This window comes from Melopsittacus undulatus, chromosome 11, assembly GCF_012275295.1.
Source record: "Melopsittacus undulatus isolate bMelUnd1 chromosome 11, bMelUnd1.mat.Z, whole genome shotgun sequence".
Lineage (NCBI taxonomy): Eukaryota > Metazoa > Chordata > Aves > Psittaciformes > Psittaculidae > Melopsittacus > Melopsittacus undulatus.
Genome location: NC_047537.1, coordinates 3,186,365 through 3,213,708, shown reverse-complemented (window position 1 = coordinate 3,213,708; position 27,344 = coordinate 3,186,365). Strand labels below are relative to the sequence as shown.

The 27,344-nt window shown below is 44.9% G+C and overlaps 2 protein-coding genes across 3 annotated transcripts in view; one reads left to right on the top strand and one right to left on the bottom strand.

Moving 5' to 3' along the window:
• SCAI (suppressor of cancer cell invasion) overlaps positions 1-24,478 on the bottom strand; it is a 40,724-nt gene extending 16,246 nt beyond the window's left edge. For both annotated transcript variants that reach the window (XM_034067774.1, XM_034067775.1), the window contains exons 1-7: positions 24,354-24,478; positions 24,160-24,204; positions 10,440-10,571; positions 4,168-4,263; positions 3,480-3,566; positions 2,840-2,938; positions 1,444-1,540 (exon numbers count right to left, since the gene is read on the bottom strand). In XM_034067774.1, coding sequence (XP_033923665.1) covers positions 1,444-1,540; positions 2,840-2,938; positions 3,480-3,566; positions 4,168-4,263; positions 10,440-10,571; positions 24,160-24,204; positions 24,354-24,406 — 609 coding nt within the window. In that variant the 5' untranslated portion in view covers positions 24,407-24,478. The remainder of the gene's footprint in view (positions 1-1,443; positions 1,541-2,839; positions 2,939-3,479; positions 3,567-4,167; positions 4,264-10,439; positions 10,572-24,159; positions 24,205-24,353) is intronic.
• A 597-nt stretch (positions 24,479-25,075) lies between these two features.
• Positions 25,076-26,563, top strand: RPL35 (ribosomal protein L35). The gene is made up of 4 exons (XM_005146280.3): positions 25,076-25,231; positions 25,416-25,552; positions 25,934-26,015; positions 26,343-26,563. The coding sequence occupies exons 1-4, from the start codon at positions 25,229-25,231 to the stop codon at positions 26,490-26,492; spliced, it is 372 nt and encodes a 123-aa protein (XP_005146337.1). The 5' UTR covers positions 25,076-25,228; the 3' UTR covers positions 26,493-26,563.
• The last annotated feature ends 781 nt before the right edge of the window (positions 26,564-27,344 follow it).

Genomic DNA, 27,344 nt, shown 5'->3' with positions numbered 1-27,344 from the left:
ATAAAGAAAGAAAGTAATTACTTGAGAACATATGCAGCACATTTATGACTAACATGCCAGCCAAAACGCGCTCTTTAGGAGACAGAATGACAATGTTACACTGAGTTTTGGCAATGCAAAGTGTCTTTTAAGTAGGTCCAAATGCAAATATAACTATCCCACTCACATACAGCTATGTCACTGGTTATTACCATAAGCTATGGATACCAAGGACTCGAATTTCAGCTTACAAGTAACTTTAAATACACTGAGAAAGTGAATGGTATGGCTTTTTTAGCTGCTGCTAAGCTAAGCTAGCAGTTCAAGTAAGCTTAGACACCAAGACAGTAATGCAACCTACACAAAACTGTCAATACCAGAAGCTGCTTGCAGCAAGGTTGTTAGGGAGGTTTGGGAAGCATATGCTGTCAGGAGAAGCATTACAGATCGCAAGTTGGAAGGGACCCATAAGGATTAACAAGTCCAACTCCCTGGCTCCTCGCAGGACCATCTAACACTACACAAAACATGAGCACACTGCCTGCCATCCTCAGGCTCAGAGGCTTTCAGCTACAGACACCAGCTTGTACTGGGAAGAGGATGGGATTCGTCTGTTGTCATTAAAAGGTATCTCCCTATCTAGCCTGCATCTATTGGAATATATTTACTTGGTTTTCAAACAATGCTATCAAATCATCTGAGCTTGAAGTGTCATTAGTAAATGTCTGATTCACAGAATTGCTATGTTGGATGCCACATATACCAGAAAAGCAGTGATCAACTTTAGGCTGCACTCTATTTGTTGCACCTAAAGACTTGCGTTTGTAGGCATTCAGAGCTTTACTCCCATAGCAGAGGCATATGCAGAACCAGCCTCTCCAATTTCACAGCATTATCTACATCAATTGGCAAAGTTTAATTCTGGTGGGCCTCTGGAAGGTGTAAAATGTATTCAGGATGTGTTCTAGACATAGGACTGAGAGATCTCAGTTTGGAAGGGAAGAGAAATGAGCACAACATCAAGCCAAGAGATGCTGGCTTTCCAAGTAACAGTGTGACGTGGAGACTTGCTGGGGAAGATTCCACCAGCATCTTAAATCCCCTACAGGAATTAAGATGCACTCTGAGTTATCAGATGATCCCCACAGTCTCAGATTAATAACTTGCATCTTATAATTTATTCCTAATATATACATTTGTAAAGCTTTTATGTAGCCAAATGGTGACATCATACTGAATCTTTCCATAGCTCTAGCCATATTATTCCTTCCTTCTGTGGCATCCAACAGCACAATCCATTACATGAGGAGAAAAAAAAAACAGAAAAGCTATACTGAAACAGCAGCTATTATCATATATCTAATGAGTGATATTTCAACTGAAACAGAATATATTATGGATTCCTTAATAACAAGAGTCATCAACCTCCCCCCCCTTAACACTTTTATCCTTATTTTAACATACCTTTACAAGGTCCTTTACAACATCCATTTTGTTGAGCAAGAGACAAACCACTATAAACCTTGCATAGTAACGCAGCTTCTTAACCACTAATTCAGGCCTAAACACAACAACAAAAACACCACAGCCAAATTTGAGATTAAAAGGGAACACAGGTAGGCAGCAGGGGTAAGGAAGAGGAAGAGTTTAAGACCAGAGCAAGGCTGAACACTCTGCAGATTAAGAGTTCTAACTGAATTCATGTGAAGATCAATAGCTACCTGGCTGCTAAGAAGTTAAAATTGAGTACAGGGACATAAAACATACATCAAGAAAGCCACAGCCTCCCCCTTTCCCACAGTCTCCTTACATGAGAACAGGCATGGGAGTCAGATATAGCCGCTGGCTCTTCAAACCTTTTGTCAGTTCATGGGCACTATCTGACCCCAGTGCACCACATGATAATCACAGCTGGTTCAGTTCACCCACATGCGACAACTTAAGAGATCTGCAAGTCAGCACAGCCCATAATTACTCATCCATTTCTAAAACCTTCTGACAGCATCTAGAAACACGTTTGGTCAATCCTACCTTGTCTGAAACAGCTCAAGCACTCAGACTGAAACTGAGAGATTTTTAAGAGAGAAGATAATAGGATCAACAGGTATCAGAACAGAGCAGGGAAACTTTCATCTTACTGTGGCACACAAGTGTGTTTAGACATGAGCAAGACTAAAGATGTGCAGTTAGCTGAAGTCCAGAGATCCTTGAATCCTTGGCAGGAAGCTCCTTAACTAACCTTCTGTATTTACCTTCATGATGACTTCAAATAATTTCTTCTTTAATGAGGGAAATCAGGTTTACTGGCTAAAATGCAAGATCAGGATCCAGAACTGAGTTCTCTACCTATTCTTATTTATATCTGCCTATGTTCTTGGCAGGCAGCACATTTTTGTACACTTGAGTGTACCTTTCTCAGTATAGCATCTTAAAAGGAAGACGTTATGCCTCCTGAAGCTCTTGGACTTTGTCCCAGTCAGTTACAGAGGGCTGTTGTACTGCAGTACTAACTGATGTTCCCCTGAGAAACCTGATTAGAATCAAGTAGGTTCCTCTGCTTCAGCACAACTGACCTATCTTCCAGCCACAGCATGCTACGTCCCAGCACTGACACTGTTCAGGATCCAAAATGACAACACTTTGGGACTAACAGTTTTCTAGCCAGGATCAGATACCAGACTATTCCTCCTATTATCCAGCAAAGCTCTTTTTATACTGAGGTTTTCAAACATGGCAGGAGATTAAAGAAACTTCCTTTAACAATGCTGATTTACTCCAGTTGTACTCTCTCAGTTTAGTTATTTCCTGCTTCACACACCATTCTAGTCTTGAAAAAACAAAGGCATTCATTCAGGCTTACCTGTCTTCTTTGTTGACTTGGGAGTAGTATGACCTCTGCCTAATTGCTGAATAGAAGGAGAAAGCTTCATTGAGATAGCTGGTTTCTGATGTGCGCAAGCTGCAGAGGAAGAATCAAATTAGCTCACTGTTTCAGATGGAATCCACACCAAACCCCCCTTCTTGTGCATCAATGGCAAAACTCCCTCAAATGACATCATATGAAAGCCAGACTCTCATCCTTTGTGCCTGCTGGGAAGACAGGTTTCAGAGCTTGGATTCCACATCAGATAACAATCAAATCTGCCCATGTGGTGCCCATATGTACAGGTGACAGGTTAATTAAAAAGTTTAAAGGAAGATTAAGCTCCCAGACTTGTAGATCACACTTTCGTATAAGAGTAAAATGCAGCATGCATGGGACACTTAGAGACACTTCTGAGGTAGGAGACAAGTCCTTTGGCAGTATCAATATGACTAGCAGTGTGGCATCCGGCTTACAGGTGCCACTCTCTGCAGCACCCCCATGAGTCCCAAGGGCCATCCCATTCAGAAACAGGGACCATGACTCAACAGAGACATTGATTTCTCCTGACTGAGTATCCAAGTGTTTGCCATGGAACCTCCACAAACACTACACTGCCCTTTCTGTGCTTACTTACTAATAATGGTAATAGAGCTGCCCAATCTTGGAAGCAATTTCCCCAATTTGCCACCGCTTCAGCCCATACCGATTGTCCAATATTTGTCTATTTTGCAAGAGAGAAAAGAAAGATTATAAGACATTCCAGAACATTTCAGAACATCAGACAAAACACAGATCCATCATACAAACAAATTCAGCTTTCATGAGCGGTATAGTATTCCCAGCAGCAGCCCCTCATGGAGCCAACAGCACCGCATACACACACCAGAGCAAGGACCACTTATCTTGCATAGACTTGCAAGAGCTAGACATAAGTATGTTGCACAAAACACACACAACGAAAGGTCACAACTTCCCAGGAGAACACTCAGACTACACAGCCAACGTAAGGTGTGAAAGATCAGAGCCCACGCTGCAGCAGGATGCTTCACACCATTCCAGATGGGTTCTGCACTGCAGAAACTGCTCCTTGGTAAAACATTAAAGCAACATGCATTCAAGTACAGCAAAGGGTTTCGTTATGAAGTCACACTGGAAACTCTGCAACATTTTAATTCATTAGACAGTGAGCACTACAGGAAGTGACTATTCTCTCCCTTCATGCTTGAATAACACAGTGAAATCTCAATCTTCACTGGGGGCCCGAGGCATACCAGGGTTGCATTTAAATCCATGGAACATGTCTGCCTACAACATTCCCTTACCGATGCTGCTGTTGAAACTTCCAGAGTTTGGTGTAAACGTCAAATGTTCGCCCAAAATAAGATTGCCACTGCTTTTGCCCATACTGTGGTAAATCCCTGCAATAGAGATGTGACAAATGCAGAGTTAGGGAGTAGATTCCAGTCAGCCCAGGGTGAAAGCAGTAGATTTGTGTCCATGTCAGAATGGTTTTGTTAGAATTGATTTGAAATGCTTTATAATTCCTCCTGCACCAAGAACAACAAGAACCACAATTCCTGTATGTACTCAAAACCTGCTGCTACTGGCATCTGCACAGAAATCCTGTTTAGCTTATAGGAAGCATGTATATCATGATCTGACCATAGTATCCCTAAAAACATGCCACAAAGCAGACAGTGTATTAATTTTGTATACCAGGAAAGACTGCAATGTGGGGAAGAAAAAGTTCTTCAGTGCTGTGATCTGATTATTGCTTACTACTTTCAGAGGGATTCTCTAGTCACTTGTCAAATGTCAGGTTACATATCACATATCACCACAGAATTTGTCACCCTCTAATCAAGTGACATGGCAGAACCAGAGACCTCCTGGCTTTTTGGTCTCAGTTTCCAGTGCTATAACTGTCAATCCAGCTCAGTTCTACTTTCATACCTCCACTCGATTTCCAATGTGATGTATTTCCCTCCACCTCCACCCCACAATGATGATGCAGTCCTAAAGTTTTTAGCTTTGAAGGGTTGTGCTCTCACTCCTACCAGAAGGCTCACTAAGCACTTGTTGCCTACAAATCCATTCTGAAGCTGATTCAAAGGAGGTGTACAACTCTGCAAGTGGAACACCTTTTCAAGATGGCATAATCTTTCATTCGATTCAAGAATGATTTCTTCAGGGAATGCTCTTTCAAATCACTTTGCAGGTTAACATCCCATCCCATCCAACATCCCAAGCCTAGGAGGTCGAGACTGAGGGAAACACCTCCTTTTGGAAACCACTCTGGAGGAGTAAGGCAAGCAAAGCAGTACACTACTATTTCCAGAGCAGCATACTGGTGCATTCCTGCTCTCTGTAATTGCTTTAACAGCACCCTAGGTAGAAAAGGAAATTAATATTCCTTTCCTCATCAGCCAGCTGTACTTCCCACATAGCTTGAAGGGCCTAGTTTAGTTAGTACATGTAAAATGAATCTGTTATCAACTGTGACTCTTACCAGCCTAGAAAACCATTCCAGTACTTGCTTCTGCTGTTCTAGGAAGATGCCAAAGAATTTGGGCAGGATTAAAAAAAACCCAAAACAATTGAAATAATAGTAAAAAAAAATCCCCCCAAACATGGAATTGGCTGCTCAGCAACTTGGAACATCCTTTGGTGTAGAGAGGGGTAAACAGGGGTATAACCATGTGCTTCAGGGCACCAACATCTTCATCCAAATATAGCTTGATACAAACACATGCAAATTTAAAGCACTCACTGCAATAAATGATTCACCACTTTCTATTGTTGTAATAGATAAACAAAAGAAGCTACAAAAGTGTCCAAATACATGCCTAAGATAAATTGCAGGCTGTGATACAGCAAGAGGTAGGGATAAATTTAATTAGCACATCCACAAGTTTCAATGTTAAAAAAAGTGAATACAAATACAGAACAACACTAAAATGAATCATTTTAAAATAATAATATATTCCCAGGGCCCTGGCACTAACCTAAAGAATGCCTGAATTAGCCAGTTGACACCAAGAACTTCACCAATTGTAAACTGGGTTTTCAAGGCAAAGTTGCTGAGGACATTTGAGCAAAGGTCTAACATAAGGAAACAGGAAAACGTGCCCTTCTTCTCTGAATCACTGAGAAGTAGGTATGAGCACAAATGAAGGAATAAGCAGGTAATTATTTGTTGATTGTGCTTATATCCCTCATCATAAGCTAATACACTCTTTACACCTCACCCGCCACCTTCCCTTGTGCACCTCTGTCTCTCCCTTGGTGCTGCACCTTCCTCTGGAGAAGCCTAAGCATTCTTACAAACCCTGCCTCAACCCACTGCATTGCTTTTTGAATAGATGAGTATCAGTGGCATTTTAAGAAGCCCCTGTGAGCACAGTGCCCATGTGTTTGCTGCTGTTGTCCACGGTCGCTGCTGGGTGTCCACACGTGTATCTCTCAAGCAGCGTGCTCGCCTAATTGCAGCTGGCATAGCTGCACAATAACCATGCAATTCCTCAGCTCCCCAGGGAACAGCAAAGATCTCCATGGAAACAGACAGTAGCACTTGTTCTTTTGATAGTATTCTGACATGGCTGTAATAAAACTTCATTTATGACAATACATTACCGTGGTTTCACCACAGATTTCTGCAGACAAGAGCTGCCACTGCTGCCATCCATTCACTGTTTTGTGTTCTGAACATCATGCATGTCACTCCCACATATCAAGAAATTTTGCTGTGAGAAAACGGATGCCTAAGCAAAAGAGGACATTTAGTGCAGGGTTTTTTAATCAGACCAGAGGATCTGCATTATTTTGGTATGAAATAACTCAAGAGTACTAAAGACTCCATTGATTGAAGAGTGGATTATTAATACAACTCCTCCCACTGAAGGAGACAGGGAATATATGGTCCAGAAGCAAATACACACCCAGCTTGAGAGCAAAAGACCTACATTATAGCATGACATTTTGCTGCTTCCAGAGCTACAGAACGATACTGGAGCGGTATAGAGAGAAAAAGGCAAGAGGCTCAGCTTTCTTCAGGATGTGCCTGGCTAAGGATGCTGGGAACAGAACAGGCAGTGGTCTGGATACTCACTCCTCTCCTACTGATGACTATGAGCTTTACCAGAGGGAGGAAGTGGTAGTGAGAAGGAATCCAGATGCAGGGGAGGGAACAGAGATGCTTTGATTTAGGACAGTTCTATCCAGACAAGGAAGACAGATACACACTTCATTACAATAGCCTCCAACCTTCCAACTCCAACCCAGTGGAAAGTGGTTTTTCTTGGCTTTTGAAACATTCCAAACTGGCCATGAAGACACAAACTCAGATGTTCTAAAAGGATGGGCTTCTCACGCTGGGCACAGAAGACCGGTTCCCTTGCCACACTAGAGTGGCTGGCAGACAAATTCCACAGACAGCCCAGAATTTTATCGAATTCCTGCTTATAGTCTCAGCAAAGACCAGCACTACTTATGTGCTCGTAATTAATTCTGTTAGTAACTCATTTCATCCGTGTTCTTGGCAGAAGCCAGGTAATGCTGGCTGAAAACCAACTAAAGGTGTTGAGGTTTGTGTGGCCAGCACCGCATGGAAGTTGTCACACAGGGATAACTTCCAGAGATATAAAGATGTTGAGAAAGTCCTAGAGACTCAGCAGTGCACTTCGAAAAGGAAGGTTAGAATAACTGTAAGTTTAACATTCAGAGCTTTAAACACATTCACAGTTTTGACAGGTGATAAAAAAGACAATTTCCTTTTATGTTCCTAGGCTTGTAGTAATTACAAGCTCCTATTCTCAGAACCTAAGCAGCAGTAGGATAACGGCATGTGGTGTAGCTTCCCCATCACATCTAATAACCCACCAAGGCAGTAAAGCACATCAGCAGCACTCACAATAACTTGCCTTACTGATGCAATTGGTGTGAGAAGTCAGTGCCTTCCCAATACCACATCAGGTACAGCCTGCAGCATTACATGAAGCTAATGGGGTCCTGCTCCTGCAGCAGCAGCAGCAGCAAGGAACAGAACTAAGATGTTCAACTTGTATCTCACTAGAAGTCTACAAAATAAATGGTTAAACATTATCACTTCTTTCCACAAAAGGACAGAAGTGGTGATTCTATGATTCTTGCAGCCTGCACAATGAGACCTAATCTGGGAAAGTATGACATACATGGAAAGTCTTTTCATTTCTTAAAGCATCAAGCATCTCTGTGATACTGAACACATTTAAGCACTTTTTCAACATTAAAATAGTGACTGGTGACAGTACACCACAAAAACTGCTTCCTAACACACTCCCTCTTTCCAACTTTTTCTCCAAGAAAAAAGCAAATGGGAGTGGAGAAAGGACAGAACAGCAACTGGAATATACTTCATTAACAGTTGTTTCTAACTTACAGCTCAGGGTGTGCAAAAAGGGAGTAGGGACACTAGAAAGACAACCTCCCCTCTAAGTTATTCGAGCAGGCATGGCCACAAAAGGACGATATCAGTGGCAGTGTGAGCATGAAGTATACTTTGGAGCAGCAACCTTGGCAAATCATCATATGTTTTCCTCAAATGCTGTATTTGGCATCTGTATTGGGAAGAGAGGAAGGAAATGCTACTGAAACAAAGACGTGGCAGGCTGAGTCCTTGCATTTTTGGCAGCAGCAACAGCTAAGCAGCTGCCAACACAGCTATAGGCTCAGCTCCCTGTTGCAGAAGTGCCCAGAGGAGGTTTCAGGAAGGAAATCATTGCTCTCCGATCCCTTCACCATCACTTCTTTTCCATGAAACATGATAGGGACAACAGAATGGCATATAACACAACAGCAAAGGCCATCATCATCTTCAAAACAGAAGAAGGCAGACATGCATCAAATGCTTTTATTAGGCTAGAGGGAAAAAACAGGCAACTGGACTAAGAATTAGGATACCTGCCAAGCCATTTCCAGGTGAACTACCCAGAAAAGAAGCACTAACAGAGGAGACACCTGAAAATTATAATGCTGCTTTATCCAGTCATTATGCCCAAAGGAGTAACAGCTCTTACAGGTGAAATAGGGGTCAGGTTCAGTGCAAGAAACACTACATTAATTGTGTCAAGTTACAGTAAGGACAGAGGCAGGGTCCCCCCGGTATGTTCGTATTTTCACAGAGCAGAGCCAGCTGCTGAAGCCCATCTATTTTCATTGCCCAGATTTCATCCAAAGGTAATTTCCATTTTCTTTTCACATAGTTGGATAAGAAGGTTTCTTTTTTCAAAGCACCATGGATATACACAGAAACTACATTTCCCATCTGGAAATCTGATACGAGTACCAACTCCTTCCATGCCCAAAGGAAAAGACAGAATGGCTGTAGGTATTCTGCTGTCTCTTTGAGCTGAACTTGAGCATCATGCATCCAGACATGAACTGTATTAATTTGTACTCTTCAGTGACTCAAGCCAAAATTTTAAGCAAGCTACATCAGAAAGCCAATGGAATGGCATATATGGTCCTGCAAATCCTGGCCTCCAGATCTCAGTCCTTTTGCTTCAGACTGTTTCATGGCGTGTCGAAAGCAACCATCAAGAACTCCTTGTCTCTACTGCCCATTTACCATTCAGATTTTGGAGCACAAACTGTTTGTTTTGGATTTGGTAATCAACTTCCAAAGCACATGAAAGGATTATCAATAGCAGGGGGTGGAGGAATTAAAAACATCTTTGCTAACCATCTGTGTTTGAATAACAGCAAGCTATATGGGCCCAAACATACAGTATTACTCAGAGACCAGTAAGACGCTGAACTGCCAACAAGATATGAGCTAAAAACCATGTTGCTTAAGAGACTTGACAGCAAAGCTTAGAAATAAACCAGCTCTTAGAAATAAACCAGTCTTTTAACTTCAGCATATACTGACATAAACAGGATGCCTGTATCACTGTCCAAATGTGAACTGTTTTCCTTGAACTCTCCTTATTTCCCTTCTCATTGATGCTGACAAAACAACCAGACTTTCTGGCTGTTAGTGCAGATGTTTTGTAGATAAATGCAGATTTTACATTTCTCTATAGTTCAGATTAAGCATTTGTTTCTCTAGACACATACAGGGTATGGTTTGGATGTTTCTGTTTGTCACTTCCTGTATTTCTTCACCCAAAATATTCTCTCCCCACTTTTCTCTCACCTGGGCTGATCCATCTCATTCCTTTTTTGGTACAGAGACTGTGGGGTTTGGGAATTGCATGCTGTTGACTGTATACAGCCACATCTAGCCCTTCATTGTGTACTTCATACACAATACTTCAGTATGAGTTCCATCCATTTCACAGATTTCCAACTTGTAGTTCACTCTTAACTGATCTAAGACATTCAGCTCTCCTTTCTCTCACTTCCTTCCCTACTGTCTCAGAAATGTGTGAACCTCTACAGTCTTACATACATGGTCCAAAGCCACCCATACATAGGTGCACAGTATTCTTCCCTAAACAGACTTACTGGGTTTGAGTTCGAAATGTTCATTGTACAACTGATTTCAGCATCACTCACATACCAAAGTGTTGTGTTCTAATGCTCTTCTGAAGGAATAGTATCAAAATGCACTAACCTTAAGCCATTAAATAGCTGTTTAGATTTATCCAGTAAGTAGCAAAAGTCTGTCACTGTTTTCCTCTCTGCTTGAGGAATATCATCTTCAGCTCCTCCTGATGACATGATTTCTTTTAGGGCAAACTCAGTCCTACGAAGAAGAAAATAGCCATTACTCAAAAATGGAGGGCTACTATGAGCTCATCCAGGTTAGATGCATGTACAGATCCATGGGGAGGGAAACAAACAAAGCATGCAGTTCTCCCACAGGTTACACTTCTCGAGACTCATTAAAAATAACAGCTGAGAATCAAAGCATGGGGCTAATGACTGTACAATGCACTACTTAACAGAGCAAACTAAAAGTGGTACAAGAGCCATAAAAGAAAGTAAGTCTGAGGAGTGTCTTCACAAACACAAAACAGCCAACAAAAGGACTGTAACAAACTTGGGTTTCATACTTGGACAAAGAAATCCTCTCTCAATTTGCCTTTCTGCAGAGGTGTTTATCCTGCAGCTGTATTTAGAGTAGCCTCAGTCCTATTTACATTTCAGTTTCTTCTTTAACTGCTGAAAACTGTAGCTCACAAGTTCCTATTGCTAAAACCTAGCAATTTTACACAGAACACTGAAAAATATCCTGCTTCCTCTCTAATTCCTCATGAGCATTTGATTCCATGGCTCGTGCTGCCCACAATTATACCTGCAGATCTATTTTTACTGCTCATCTGAGCAAAATGGCATATTGTCCAGGAATCACCTGAACAAAACATTAAGATATAATGGAAATAATCCTACTATTGAGTAAGTAAGGGACTACAAAAGCCTGTAAAGGCAAAGAGGCTCTTAAAAATCTTACTTTCTCAGCAGCAGCTCCTCTGGAAATGGCTGCCAGGTCTTTAGCTCTTCTGTGCTCTCTAAGAATTCTAGTGCAAGATAAACACATCTCTAACTGGGCAAATGCAGAGCTTTTACTTCCAGCAACTTCTCTACCAGTTCTGGTAAACACTTTAGTTAAGCAACAAGTTTCCATTTGTGCAGAGGCTCAGTCTGGATGCTCTTTGTACAAACAATTACCTACAAGTGCCAATTCAAGGCAGGAAATGGCAAAGCAAACTCCATGCAGTTACTGGGAGCTATCCAGAAGCATCTTTTAATTGTTACACAAAAACTTCACAAGAACCAGACTTTAGAATCACCTCCCTGAGCAAACGGTTCATGCAGAAGAAACTGGCAGTTCCTCCCCTGGGCTAAGTCAGTGAGCAGATCTTGCCAACCAAGCAGTTCAATGACTTCCCAGTTTAGACAAGATGCACTTATCTTTTACACACCCAGGTGACAGTGCACTAGAGCACTAGTGCAAGGACATAGGGTGTACTGCACAAACCACTTGTTGAAGAGCTCCAGAAAAAGGTAGGAAGTATTTACATGTTGTTTGGTAACTGCAGCATGGTGCCAGACAGTGTAAGAGTGTTCAGAACATACCAACCAGATGTCACAAGCTGTTGGCATGAGCCTAGCAAGCAGGAAACGAGTATTACGAAGCACCAGCCTGTGTTTGAAACCTCTGAACACTTACATTCACACAGCATGAAACAAACAACAACAAGGACTTAAAGCACCAACATATGAAATTGAAGTGAACAGTGAAAGGTAAAACACAGATGTCAGAAACAGCCAGGAGGTGATTCAGGAAGAGGGACAATACCCCAGGTCCTGTGTGCTCCACAGCAAGGGTGACCTAAATCCTGCAGCGAGGCCCTTGGGTTCAGCAGCACTTCACTGTGGTACCAGGCACTCTAGAGCAGCTTCAGATACATTGTCAAATATTTAGGACCTTGATTAAATTGCGAAGTATGTTTCATACAGTCTGTGTATCATTCCTTTAATGGTAAGTCAACTTTATTTCATGTTACCCCTAAGTTATACTATCCAAGTACCCAACCACTGCTAACAGTGACCAACTGAATCCGTGCAGGCAAGTAAAACCAACTACAGGTCTCACATTGAAGGAGTCTGCTAGACCCACTGTAAAGAGGATTTTTATGCCATCAATAAAGGCTATGCTATAAAATCCACTGCCTGCCTCTGATACCTTCCAAGATGTATCAGAAGGCAGAGAAGATATTTGATGCACAGAAAGAAGAAAAAGCCTCTTTTAGGTTATGGAGAATATTCTGTATGGTCAACCTCTCAATATAGCTGTTGGCACAGGGGTTGGGACCTACTACTGAAGCAGAGGGCAAAAGCACCTTTTCTGCTCATAGGAAGAAACTGCCACAAGCCGAGGGAACAACCTGTCTCCTTATCAGAGACGTTAATGAAGGAGCCTAGGAAACAAGCCACATTTAAACACATGCTGACACTGAAGGGAGACCTTAAAAATGAGTATACCCTGGAGACATTCCACTAGAACATTTAGTTTTTCCTCTGCTCACAGGTTCAGAAATGAAAACATGATTATTGCAATCAAGCCACACAAATGGTATTAAGGCAACCAGTAGCCTAAGTTTAGGCTAAAATGTGTTTCTACACAGCCGGGGTGAGGAGTAAGAGGCAAAGACACAAAGAATCAGACAAAAGGAGCACACTTCCTAGAAAGGAAAGGATTTACTTTTTGAAGGAGCAGAGATGAACTAGGTCTCAGTCACTCAAATTTATCTCCAGGAAGGAATCCGACTGGTAAAACTGTTCCACACAGATGTGAAACACAGTACCTGCAAAATTACATCTTCAATCTACAACTGAATACGCTGAAATCTTAAAAACCACATACACCAACATGTGTACACATACATCAAGCCTTATATTGCATTGCTTTAGAGATCAAACTATCAGCAAATGCCTGATCAAGTCCCACATTAAAGTGATCATAAGCACAAAAAGCAGAGATCTGAAAAACAGAAGAGAACTCTGAGAAACTCAGAAAACTCTGCCCTGTATCATGGTCTGTAAAAATGGCATCTGTCATCTTTCCAGACACGCTCAGGCTAACCTCAGGGTCAAACATTTTGATGGTATTCCTCTCACTCAACCTTAAGCACCTGTTTAGTAAGATGCAAAAATTACCCATATTTTCTGCTGATGCTTTTAGAGGGAGGAAGGTGACCAAAAGACACTTGATCTAAGGCAACATAATGGATGGAGATGACTGAGTGCTTCTGAAAAGCTACCCGCTTAGTACATCATAAATTAAACAGAGAAGCCTCAACCTGCCCTCTTTGTTTCTGGGTTATTTGGCAATAAAAAACTAAATCACAGCTAAAGTAGAATGAAGTGAAACCTTAGTTACTCACACAATTATGAAACTATCTCTGTTCTTAATGACCTGGAGATACAAGCACAACAGACATAACACCTCTGGGATGGCAGAATGAGTGTGCTCACAGTAATCATCTTTGGATAGTGACAATGGATGAGATCAAGTTTCATTCTCCTGCAGGATAATTAAAGGCATTTTCTGGCTCTGCCACATACTGCACTTAGAAAACAGGAGCACTTCTGAACTACCCAGTGTATTTACACATGTACACAGTATAGCGGAAAATCCTACTGAAAATCCTTAAAGATTACACTTGGAAAGTAAGCATGAGTCCTGCCCAGAATGGGTTAGTTTCTTACTCACTACATGGCAAATTTATCTTCATGATGATCATAAAATAACACAATACAGAAAATACACTATAAAACTATTTAGGCTGAATCACTTCACGGGCAATAAGAGTCTTCCTTCTAGGAAGACAATAATCAGGTAACAAAATAAGGAGCTGAACCAGGAAAGAAGTAAAAGCAATCAAGAATTAAGTAGTCATAGGCATGATAATTTCCCTCTGTGAGAGATCTTTAGAAAAGCTGCCAGAAGGTAATTCTTCTACAGATCTCAACTGAAAGAAGCATTTTGGTTACAGGCATGAGACAGAGCTGCTGCAATTTAAGCCCCAGGTTCACTCAGCCATATGCCTGAAAATGAAGGGAAGATGGGAAGGAAAAGGACAACAGGAGCTGTGAAATGATAGGTGAAGGTGGCTTTTCCAGCTGACAGAGAAGGCAAATTAAATTCCTTCTCTCATGCACTGGTTTTGGCATTTCATGCTCCGGAGGTGGTGGTGTTTGGTGCTGTACAAAGAAAGAACTACTATCACGAGTTGATCTTCCCTGCTCTAAAGACTGTAATGCAGCACCATTACATACAGGAGAAAGAATTATTATTAGAAACAGCAAGTGGGCACAGCAATGGGAGGAATATAGCTACTGACATGGCCCTTTCCTCAGGGACTGCTGAGCTCCACATGAAAAACATACATTAAATGCAACCAGCAGTACAACCACAGTGTGGACCTCTCCTCCTTGATTCTAGAAGTAACCCCACAGATCTGTGCTCCTCTTGTGCAGACAGTTCTGCCAGTGTTGAGAGCCCAGCCATAGCAGAAATATCACCTATTTAATGTTTTGTTCTTGTGCTTGACGCTTTGCACTTCCTTTCATGCAAAAGAAACTGTTGGGCTGGTTTGCATGACAATTTTTCTTCACTAGCACGTGTCAAAAACACAGGATCTCCAGAATCTGCAAAAGGAGACACTGAAACATTGGTTTAAAAGACTGTTAAAATAAGTCAGAAAATGGCGACTTACAGCAGAACTTACTATTCCCTCAAGATTTTGCCAACTCCTCAGGCCATACAAGGCAGAAAAACGGTGCTAGCCAAGCACGGCACTTTGCATGCCAGGTTCTTTCCAATGCGCTCTCAGAACGCACAATTCCAGGTTTGCTTTGTACAATCCATTAATAGATTTTACATATTCCTCCCATTGCAGCACCGAGGGCAGAAGCATCCCAGAGGATGGTGAGACTGTGCAAAGCAGCTGGGGCTGAAAGGCAGCAGGAGGAGGGGTACGGGAAGCGGATGGGAGTTTCGTGATGCTAGCCAGTATTTTAAGTTGGATGTCACTTACATCACACACGTTTCCACTTCCCTGTGGTTTGCTGTCTTTTGGCTAAGGTTTTCCAGGCTCAGCTGGAAGGGAAAAAGTGCTGAAGTCAACAGTATGCACTCCCAGCAGTCCCTATACTGGGGCTTGGGCCTGTAAAGCAAGGCACACTTTGTGAACACTCAAGCAAATCTAGCTGACGACGAACGTCAAGCATAAGGATGTTAAATAACTGATTACATGCACATCTCCTTTGCCAGATTTAATACTTAGCCAGGATCACCATAAGCTGCCCTTCAGCTGCCTGGTAGAAGAGGGTGGTTGTTAACTTCATGCCTGACACGTAGAAGCAAATAAAACCTCACTCCACTGAATTCAGTGATGCTGTAAGGGCAGCAGAAAGTAAGCACAGGTAAAAGTGGGGGCTGTTTCCTAGAGCTGCAGAGCAGAGCTGGCTGCATGTGGCACCTTGACCTCCTGACAGAGCACTCGTACAACTGCTCTGTCTTTCTTTAAGCCATCACTTCTGCTCAAGTTGTGAAATCTTGAGCATCTCCTGCCTTCCAGTCAACCTGAACCACCTCACGACATGAGTACTTAGAGGATAAGAGCTGTGAGTACCTATTAGCAGTGGTTTATCTACTTCACCTAAATGGTCAATTGAAAGAACAGCTCTCTTCTCATCAGAGCATCAGCATTAGACTTAAAAGTCTCATCTTATACTACCAGAGGCAAACAATCTCATTATATAGACTTTAGCAATGTGATTGTTCTATCTGGTATTCTACCAAGGAAACTAGAGTCCATACTACTGAACATGAGCTGCATGGAGTACACATATTTCACATATGTGATATACAACCTGTCTTTCTTACTTCAAAACCAGAAGAATTTAATCTTAACTTTGTAGACATCTATAAACTATCCCTTTCAGAAAACACAAAATGATTTTGTAAGCAGAAGGAGAAGCAACTCTTCCAAAAATCAGAACACATTACTCGTTGTATCATTTAACAAGTGACTGCACACACCTTACAACTACTGATCACCACGGTGTTGCAGCCTTCCTAGGATAAAGTTTGGATATTAAACATTCACACTATGCACAGGAGGAAGTTTATTACAATGCAGAGATCAATGGTCAATGTGACCCACTGAAGCTTCTTGACTAAAATTAGAACAAGAATCCGTATTTTATTTCAAGCTCCAGCCATTCTGATTACTGAGCCTTCAGCTCCATCCCTTAAAAAACCCATCTACAACCTTCTGAACAGGACAACATATGCACATCTAACAGGACAACCCAGGACAGTAAGTGCTGGGGATGGGGATAGGAGGGAACATTCTCCTTTCTGGAGGAAATGCTCATGTTTTTTCCACCCACCCAAGACATTAAGCTGCAAACTGAGTGTTGAATGAGGGTGGCTTGACTATATTGATTAACCTTCAGGCTGAGAACCAGAACTGCCTGTGACAGATGTGATACAGAACAGTAAACTGCCATGTCAACTACAGCCCCTAAACTCCTGCTGATCTGCAGTTTCATTGCTTGCATCAAATTGTGTTGGCTTGGGACTTACAGCTGAGGCTCTGATTAATATTAACATTCTGGAGTTGAGCAGGAAGTATGTGCTTAGACAAGTGAAATGATGATAAGGGTAAGTAATGGCTGCATCCTGATTCACAGCTTTGTGGATAGGTTTACCATTTTAATCAGGAAATCACGGCACAGAAATATAAACTCTGTTTTTCAAATGCTTCCCACTCCCTACTTAGAGATGCAAGTGGTAACCAAAAAGCAAAAGCAAGGAGACTTTCTACCGCTATCTTATTGATACAGGAACTTCCCCGAGGTAAGATGTTATTAGAACTGCTGTCCACAGAAACCAATGGTGGAAAGAACACTCCAATCTATGAGGATTTATATGTCTCAAACATTGAGTCAGACACCAGCTCTCTTTCTTTTCTGATCTTACCTTCATCAAGCAAGATGCCTACCTTTGCTCTCCGTTTGCATCTCCTTTCCTTTTACAGCCTGGTATGCTCGCCTCTCACGTTTTCTCTCAAAGCTATACTGCACATTTTGGGAAACCCATCTGTGCGTTCCCATGTAATCTGCTGGGAGTGCTAGTCCTGACAGAGCCTCAGACAACACCAAATTAATTAGAACCCAGATTCGCTCCTCTCACCAGAATACCTCATTCTCCATTGAGAGACACTGTCCCAAAGCTCCCGAGACACCACTCAGCTCTACTCCAGAAACACTGAAATAAATAAATCACTAGCACAGCCTCCCATACACGTGTGGGCACGCACAGAAAGCTTTGCAGACTGCTGGAGCCTGTACTTCAGAGAGAACAGCAAGGAGCAATTATACATCAGACCATTTCTTTATAAAATACATGGGGGAAAAGGGATTTCTTTATTATTCCAAGGTTTTTAGGAAAAGTTGGAAGCAAACACAGACATTTTTCATCCCCAACCACTGTTCACCTCAGGGCGCATCTGCACTGCAGTGGCTGCAGCTCTTCCAGATGTACCAAGCTCCTTTCCCTGTAGCTCTCTTGGATGCTGCAAGAGGCATCTGTGAGCAGGCGGAGGCCCCCCATGCACTCCTGGCAGGGTCTGCAGTCCAGGAGGACAGCAGCACCCAGGTCTGCCTTCAAGAACCCCAGTGTTTCTGTACCAGCTATGCTCACTGCTGTGTAAACATGCACTCAGAATGCACAATGAAAAAGACTTGGGCAGAGCCCAGGCTCTGGAGACATTTTTTGTTTGAACGCCACAATAAAAAGCAACTTAAAATGTAACTTAAGAAAGAGAACCAAGAAGCTGTTTTATTTAGCTGATAATACTGCTCAAATTGTGTTCTCTCTGCTTATTTCAAATGAGGTGAACTAAGAGGGTAAAGAAACCTCTATTTTATAAACCAATTGCAGGTGATTTTCAGCCAGCCTCACTGTAAATGCAACCAGTTCTACTCTCATTGGGAAATCTCCAAGAAAGTGGCTTTCTATTAAAATATACAATTTTTACAGCTAACTTGCTTAACCTTTAGAGCTAGTCCTACTTCTGCAAGAGGGAAAGCATCTTAAAAACATAGTAAAAGCATACAAACCCAACTGAGCCTGACACATCTGTGCATGAACAGTCATCTTCTCTTCCACAGCGAGGAACCCTGGTCCAGACTGACCTGCATGTGGCCCTGTTGATCTTTCCCTACCCACCACAATAACCCCAGCTTTCCCACCCAAAGGGACCTGCTTCAACCATCCCAGGGCTTCACACATGCCAAGCAGCTGGCCAGATGCCTCCTACAAAATACAACCCTTCTGTCCTCCCTTCCCATCAGTAGGTGAACCAAACACATTGCTTTCCTTCAACTTCCCTGGAGCTTTGTGAAAAATACTCACTAGATAACCTTCAGGACCTTTCTTCTTACAGCAACACTGGTGACATCAGGCAAGTGATTTAAAAGCTGCTTGAAGAAGAATCAAAAAAGAGGGAGCCTGACTGTGCAATTGCATAAACTTTGTTTCCTAAAGAGGGGAAAAGAGAAGGAAGGGGATATAGAAGAAGATAAAAACACATACACACAGTTCTCCAGATGCAGGCTGTATAGAAAGTGGAAGTAACAGACAACAGGCACAGTTATGCAAGAATTTTATTTTATTACTGCAAACTGAAAGTTTAGTACTTTCACATGAATGTGTGGTTCATTCCTCAGCATATCAGGAGACCAGAGGTTTTGCAAACACTGTCTTATATTTAGACCTCACAGCTAACATGAGCTGCCACCTCTGCATTACCTTTGACATCTCAGCAGGAACAGCCTGAAGACTTCCTATAGGGAAACAGCCTACACCACAAATTCAACCACATTCCAAGTCAAATGAGCTTGAATATCCAGGATGCAGTGTCAGTCCTACTGTTTTAGCTTCAAATAAGTGCTTGCCCTCTAGAATCAGGCTTTTCATTTATATTACACATCTTTAAAAATCCTTTTATTGGTTAAAGCACACCTGCCTGCATCCAGAGCTGCAGCTCTGGCATCTCTGCTCCCAGCACCATGCAGAGCTGCTCACTAACATCATACCATGGAAACAGTGTTGTCCCTTCTTGCCTTCTACATTGCGATCATCCAAGCCACACCTCACCAGCAGGCTCTTCTAAATTCGCTATGGGTGGACTCTCTTTAAATACAAGAGACATGGTATCACCATGGGATGCACGTGGCCTTTTTCAATTACCTTCATAATACAAAACTTCTGCTTCTCTTTCTTTATGTTTCTGCCACTGGCAATTTGTTCCACCTTTGTCCGTTCTGTGCCCTCTGTGATCCTGCTTTCACTGCGGTTCATGACCTTTTGTGTATAGGATGAACAAAGGGCAAAGGCTAAAAATGTCATCACAGTTGGGCCTCTGCTCTTCTACCGACTTAACCTGTGTGCTACCAAAAATGAGCTCAAGCTCAAAGGCAGACCGAGGCAGAATTTCTGGGTCACCAGGGTCCAGGAATCCACAGAAGATGGTTCAGAAGCAACGTGGAACAAGATGCAAGTGTTTCCTTTCATCCAAATTCAAATCATGAATCTGTAGTGGTGCCTGCATGCCACCTACATGGTACTCAGTAGTCATTTGCATTGTATGAAAGAGCAATAGAAAAAAGAACATCAGGCTAGCCTACTCTTGGCAGGGGTGGGAGGGGAAGAAGAGACAGAAAAACACCATCCGCTGCAGCAGGCCGTGCTGTGTGTATTTACATTTCACATGCTAAACTATTTAGTGGTTTATTTACACACAACGTTCTTGGAGCAGCTAAAATGCCAGTTGTTTTATCTTCATTTTGTGGCAATGCACATAAGCCATTAAGTCATAGGAAGAGTCTGCAAGTAAGATACAAACCTTGTGCATCTGGAAAAGCATGTAAGCCACTGTGAGAAGGGAGAAAGGTTTTCTTGTGCCTGTGCTTCCAAGGGCTGAAATGCATCAGTTATGACAAGACACTCAATACAACCAAGGGACTCAAAACCAACAATCAAGTCATAACGCAGCAGCTTATGCTGCAGGGATTGCACATCCCAGTACACCTCTCCTAGCCAAGTCAACCTACAGCAAGGCATACCGGGGCCTCAGGTCTCCACGGGCTGCCCCTCCATGTTAGAGTGAGGAGGGAATTGCAGTCAGCTCCATTTTATGCACATTTAATGGCAAGACGCCAACACAACTGTTGACTGAGCCAAATCTGGGCCCCCTTGAACTAAGCCATCACCTAAAGCAAGGCAGAAAAGCACATACCTCTCGCATCTAGAGCGGCCAAGTTCCTGAAAAGCATCTGAGTTACAAGATCGATTTTTTTCCCTTTCTTTACTCAGAAAACGACTGATGTTTTAACTCCTTGATTCACACTCACTAATTGAGAACTGAACAGCTGCTATACAAGGTAGCTTAATGTTAATGTGATGAAGAGAGTTCTTTCTGGCAAGTCAAATGATTTACTAGATGGTCCAAATGGCAGTCCAGACCAGCGTCCGATCTGGAGGGCAGTTATCATCACTCTGCATCTTGTCAGCACTCTCAGCCAAGGTATCTGTGGCTGCTATCCAACTGGAGCCTTACCCTGACAAAAGAGAATGCAATACACGGGAAAGCTTTTTGATCTGTTCAATTCACTTTTTCTCTCCAAACCGTGTTTGGCAGTAAGTTGCAAGCAAGCTCAGGAATTGCACGGAGAGCATCATCACTCTGGGAATTCACCCTCCTCAGCAGGAGCTGCTCCTGGACCATTCCTCAGCCACACAGCACAGAAATCCCTCTGCTGCCTTCTGCTTTAATTATATGTTAAAAATTCAGCCTCTAGTCTGTGTTCCATTATAATAATAGCAATAATTAAAAATACTTCAAACGACGAGTCCTCTAAACCTGCTGTTCCATGCAGGCTTTTTGGCACCGCACACTTCCTTTCTTGACTGACATCCTCAGGGAACCAGATTGATGGTTATTCTATTCTATTCCTGTTGCAGGGCTGTACTGTGTTCTCTCAGCACATGTAAACTGCTAGGTAATATTTGTGTTGGCAACTAACTTACATACTTTATAGAAACAGACCTCTATTTGACCCGCCATGCAGCTCCCACACACAATTTGGTCTGCTCCCTTAAACTGTTTCCTTCTGCTGCAACACATACCCCATTCCATACCTCTGTTTCTAGCCTGTTTAAAAACGACATATCCAGAACAGAGCTTATGTGCTTAAAGAGAGCAGCTCAGCTACAAAAGCCAAGCCTGCAGAATGTTCTTATGCAAGAATACCAAAGAAAATTATTATAACACTTGCATGTACAGGTCCTGGTTTTCCTTCTCCAAAGATTGCTCCAAATGAACATTTAGATGAAAAACAAGCTATGAAAAGTTCTGCTAAAAGAGACATCAAGACACAGATTTCTGTGCTAAGACTGATGGCTGCATCCTGCTTTAGGGGGCTGGGGAGGGGATGTTGGGGGAATTCACTTAAAATACAGTTAAATTTTATCTATTTAGGCATCACCTCAGAACACTTTCACACCAGGACTCTTCCTTCCTTGCCACCACACAAAATAAAAGACAAGCCAATAAATTAATGTGTCCAGAGGATCAAATGTATTCCCATCATCCATTTATACCACAGCAGTTTATCAGCAACTCCATTTAAAGCCAACAGAGCCAAACCAGCATACAGGTGATGCAAAAAGAGGCGAAATCTGGCTGGCACATGCCAGGGCGAGTGCAGCTGCAGTGTGAGCAGAGGACTGTGCAGTCACATCATGTGACAGGAGCAGCACTGGCAGCAGAGGAGGGAGAGCTACAGCCCCCATCCTCCCACTTTCCTAAATCACAGCCCTCAGTGCAGCGTTACCAGCAGCACAATCTCATTTCAATGCAGAACTGACTCAGGTTATAAGCTTCTCAATATTTTGAGTTGTTATTCTCCATTTTTATTACTTCCCTCCACCAAATAGAAGAGGTGAATAACAACACAGGCAAGCTATGTATTCCTCCCACTGCTAGGCACTCTCAGCATTCTATCACTTGTGGATCTAGTTTCTCAACTAAGCAGGGTGAACACAGACCATGGTGCTGCTGCTGCATTGTTCTTACATGTAGCACTTAGCCCAAGTAGTCATCTTCATGATAAAATCTTCCAGTGTTTGTAAACCACATGGATTGCCAACTGAATTTTGATGCTGTATTACACCTGTATTTCAAGATAAAATAATGATCACAATCTCCTTTGTAGCACAGTAAATTATTTCTTCTCTCCACTGAGTTTCTAGGAATGTTTTTTGTATTTTCTGTAGCAAAGAACCCGGCTATTACATTTGTGTAGGCTAGCTGTATTATTTCAGCACAACTGCAGAATTATGCTCTTTGCTTCTACTTAGGTGACTCAGTTTCTTTCATTTAACATAAATTGTGATCCATTTCATCAAAACATTTTGAGAGTGACTTATCTGATTTGAAAACAAAGCATCTTCTCTTCTATAAACATGCCCTACAGTCAGGTGTGATGCTTCTTAATCACTCCCTTATGAGCCTGAGCCAGGGCAGTTACAACTGTTACACTGCAGGGTTCACACAAGGTGAGAAGATGCACCAGGCAGTAACTGCATCTGTAAACTTCCACAGCAAGAGCCATACCAGGATGATCTTCCAGGATTTCTGAAGGCTGCTTCCAACACTGCAGTTCTGCTGCTCGCAGGAATGGTGGGAGAGCACACGCATGCTGGGAGACTCACTTATAACAGCATTTTAAGTCATCATGTGGTTTAACAGGGCTGCTTTGCATCAGCTTAGACAAGATACTGAAAAATATGGATTGCATTTGGACAGCTCTTGCAAAATCTAGCAGGTTTTTATATTAAGGAATCCATTTTGCAGGTTAGAGGACTCAAATTGGTTAGCCAAGACACAACTTAACCACAGGATCTTGGAGCCTGGTTAATGAAGTACAGAAGTGTGACACATACTTTGATGGAAACAGGTCCTGTTCTGTGGTGGGAGAATAGACCCAGACTCTAGAAACCCAGTCTTGATCCTCACTGTTTTACCTGGGACAGCTTTTGGTTATGGACATTTTCATAGCCAGCAATGGGTAAGAATTTTTGGGGGGACTGACACAACATAACAACCTTCCAGCTTCCACCCCCAAAGGCATTTCACATCCCCTATTGTCCAAAGCATTTCTCTGTACAAAACAAGCATTTGGTGAAGTGGAAGCTGCTGAGATAAAAGTTTAAAATCTGAGCAAACCCAGGATGGTTCCATCGACCCTGCAATTGGGGTATCGAGCACAGACAGCTCTTGTAAAATCCAGCAACATTCAACCCAAAACGATTCACTTGCCGATGCAGAAATCCAGCTACCTGTCAAAAGCACACCGAACACCTCCAGCCCCACCAGCTGGGAGAGGGAAGAGAACATCAAGAACGAAGAAGTTGATGAAGAGGGGGCCGTTTTGGAAACGATCGCGGTTCCATTGCACACCAAGGCCTAAGCAGAAGACGTGTCACACCGTATTTCTCTTCCCCGTCCGCAGCAGCCAGCAGCGAGCGCGGCTCCGTGCACCCAGGCACAGGGCCTCGGCAGCTTGCACCGCCATGGCAGCCCCGGCACCGCGCACAGACCCCGCGGGGAGCTGCGGCTCCCTTCACAAGGCACCGAACACGGCGGCGGAGCCCGCCCGTCGTCGGGAGCTGCTCACCGGTGCGGGATGCTCCGCGCAGCCCCTGCCGCCCCCGCCCGCACCTGCCGAGCCGCCCGCTCCCACCTTACCTGGGCTTCCGCTTGCGGCAGGGCTGCTCCGCCGGGCCTGGAGCTCTGCGGGGACAGGACAGCGGTGAGAGCCGAGGCAGCGGTGAGGGGCGCGCCGCCGCCGCCGGGCCTGCCCCGAGGCGCCCGCAGCCGCCGCCGCTCCCTCCCGCCCGCTCCACCGCCCCGCCCGCGCCCCGCCGCTCCGCCCCCCGCACCTGGAGGCCGGGCCGGTGCGGGGCAGGCGCTGCCGGGCGGCTCCTCTCACCATCCGCGCCGCCTCCCTCCGCTCCCGGGCACGGCCGCCAGCGCCGCCGCGACGAAGGCTTCGGCTGCGCGGAGCACGGCTACCGCCTCACGCTAGTCTGGGCCGGCCTCGCCCCGCCCTCGCCCGCGCCTATTGGACGAGCGCCCGGGCTGACGGCCAGGCGGCCTTCTGATTGGCTCCACCGGCCGTCACTCAGCAGCCCCCCCGCGCGGAGCCGGGAGGTCGGCGCCGCTGCCTGGATACGGAGGGAGGCGGCGTGCGGCGGCGCCACCGTGCGGCCGGGCCGGGCGCGGCTGGACGCGAGCGGCTCCTTCCCGCCCGGCCACCTGCGTGCACAGCCCAGCACAGCCCAGCCCCGCTCCCTCCCCGCCCGCCGTCACATCCCCACCGCTGCCGGGGTAACAGTGCCGCACCTCGGCCGGCGAGGGAGCACCGGCTCCGCTCCGGCGGCTTCAGGGGCTAAAAGAGACGCGGGGCAGCGGCGGCAGCACCAGAGCTCGGCGGCAGCACCGGGGCTCGGCGGCAGCACCGGGGCTCGGCGGCAGCACCGGGGCCCGGCGGCAGGGCAGTTCCGCCGCGGTAGGGCAGCAGCCCCCTCCCGAGGGCCGGAGCCCCGTCCCCGGGGCTGCCAGTGCCCTCCCGCCGCCTCCCGCCTTCCCTGTGAGGACCCGCGGCCGGTCCCACCGCGCTGCCGGCGGGGGGGTGCGCAGCGCAGGCTCCTCCCCCCGCCCAGCCGCGCATTGGTAGGCTCCGGCCGACAGCGCCTCCTCCTGTCCGCGCTCGGCTTCCGTCCCTTCTGCCCGGAGCGGCGCCGGTGCTGCCATCATGGTGAGCCTCTGCCGGTGCAATCCGGCGGCATCCGCGCGGGCCCCGCCGCCGGCCGGGCCCTGCCGCCGTCACGATGCAGGGGGATCGGGGTGGGGAATGATGCGGGACCGGAGGGGCCGATGGAGGCCGCGGGGAGGCGGCGGGATCCCGGGAGCGGGGCTCAGGGCCTGTCTGCCGTCCGCAGGCCAAGATCAAGGCCCGAGACCTGCGAGGGAAGAAGAAGGAGGAGCTGCTGAAGCAGTTGGATGATCTGAAGGTGGAGCTGTCCCAGCTCCGCGTGGCCAAGGTGACCGGCGGGGCCGCCTCCAAGCTCTCCAAGATGTGAGTGGGGCCGTGTCCCGGTGAACGGCCGTCGGTGTGACTGCGGGGGGCGGGGGAGCCTGCCTGGGCCTCACCGGGGTGTGAGCGGTGCTGGCGCCGGTGCCGTGTGTGGTGCTCTGTGCTTGAGGCGCACGTTCATGGTCTGTGCGGCCGCGTTGTACTGCACAATAAGGGGGGAAAGGGTACAAAAAGGCTTGGAAATGGGTTTGTGGTCGGAGGTGTTGAGCTGAGATGTGCTGGACGTTGGTGTTTTGCTACAAGGTGCTGCAGTGTTAAGACATTTGGTTGTAGCGTGTACAGGCTTCCTCTGTACTGGGTTTTAAATCTGTGGTGCTGCTCTGTCAGTGTGTTCTGAGGCATCGGTTCTGTTCCCACCTGCAGACGTGTGGTGCGCAAATCCATTGCCAGAGTCTTAACTGTTATCAATCAGACCCAGAAGGAGAACTTGAGGAAGTTTTACAAGGTAAGAACAAACAAACATCTCACAGTGGTCTTTTACTGTTTTCATATACATATTTTGTAAGAAAGAAACAGTTTCATAGATTGTTACTTAAAAGCTCAAGGAGAAAACTTATGTGTTCAGTTTTCAAGTTCTCTAGTCATGACTCCTTTTTATTGCAAGACTACCCCAAGTTCTTTAAGCTTGGTTTGAATCTGCTGTTGCTGGGAGTCTTCTGGACAGCATCACCCCTTTGGGGTGTAGCAGCCTGTCTAGAAGGTGCTGCTGCCTTTGTGCTCATGTACTTGACTGGAACATCACAGTCTCTTAACTGTTTATTTCTGCAAACAGGGCAAAAAGTATAAACCTCTGGATCTGCGGCCAAAGAAGACTCGTGCGATGCGGCGCAGGTTAAACAAGCATGAAGAACACCTGAAGACCAAAAAACAGCAGCGAAAGGAGCGTCTGTACCCAGCCCGGAAATATGCCATCAAGGCATAAACCTGCAGGGTGCAGAGAGGCCTTGCTGATACTGGCTGAGTATGGCTCATTAAATAGAGTTTTGTTTGGAAGCTGTCGTGGTGATTTTTCTTGGTAGTAGTGAGATAAAGATGTCATCATTTTTATGAGGAGAAATCAGAGCATTCAGAGAAAGTTTGAGCATTTATGGCTAATGGAAATAGTAATGTGCAGTTTAAGATCATCGTCCTCTGTGAAAAGCAGGCAGATGTGTACAGGTGCTTAAGCTGGTGCAACTTAATGTGTAACATGTTTAGCTTCAGACTGATTTAAAGTGGAAACTTGACAAAGATGCTTACAGCGAGTCAGTGTTCATTGCTTCAGTACCTTAAATGTTTAGGTTTTGTCTTGTGCCAGTGTTTTGTGTTAGGTTAAGAGACTTGCTGAGGTGTTTTAGCAGACTTCATTGAAACTGAAGGATTCCTGCAGCAGTTGGTTTGGATCTCTGTGCAACTAGTGCCAAAGAATCCTTGTCTTTCCCTGGTTCAGCTGGATGCCATAGGTGGCTTGCCAGGCTGAGCTGCGGCAAGGGGTGGCCAGAGGCTGCTGCAGCCTCCTTCCAGGAAACTCCCATAATTACAGCAGGGAAGCTGGGTTCCTGTATCGTCCTTCAGATTTGTTCCCACTTGCAGCTGATTCAATCTTTGCAGACAGCTCCTGGAGTTGTGAGGTTGTGCACAGGGTGATGGGGACAGTGAAGGCTCCACCTGATGTCACCTCTCAGCAAGGGCACATTTGGTTGTGCAGTGTGTTCTGTGTGTCTGTGCAGGACTGTGAGTGCTTGCAGGCAGTGACCTGCACAAGCTGCACTGCTGCCTGTTACAAAGCCTCCAG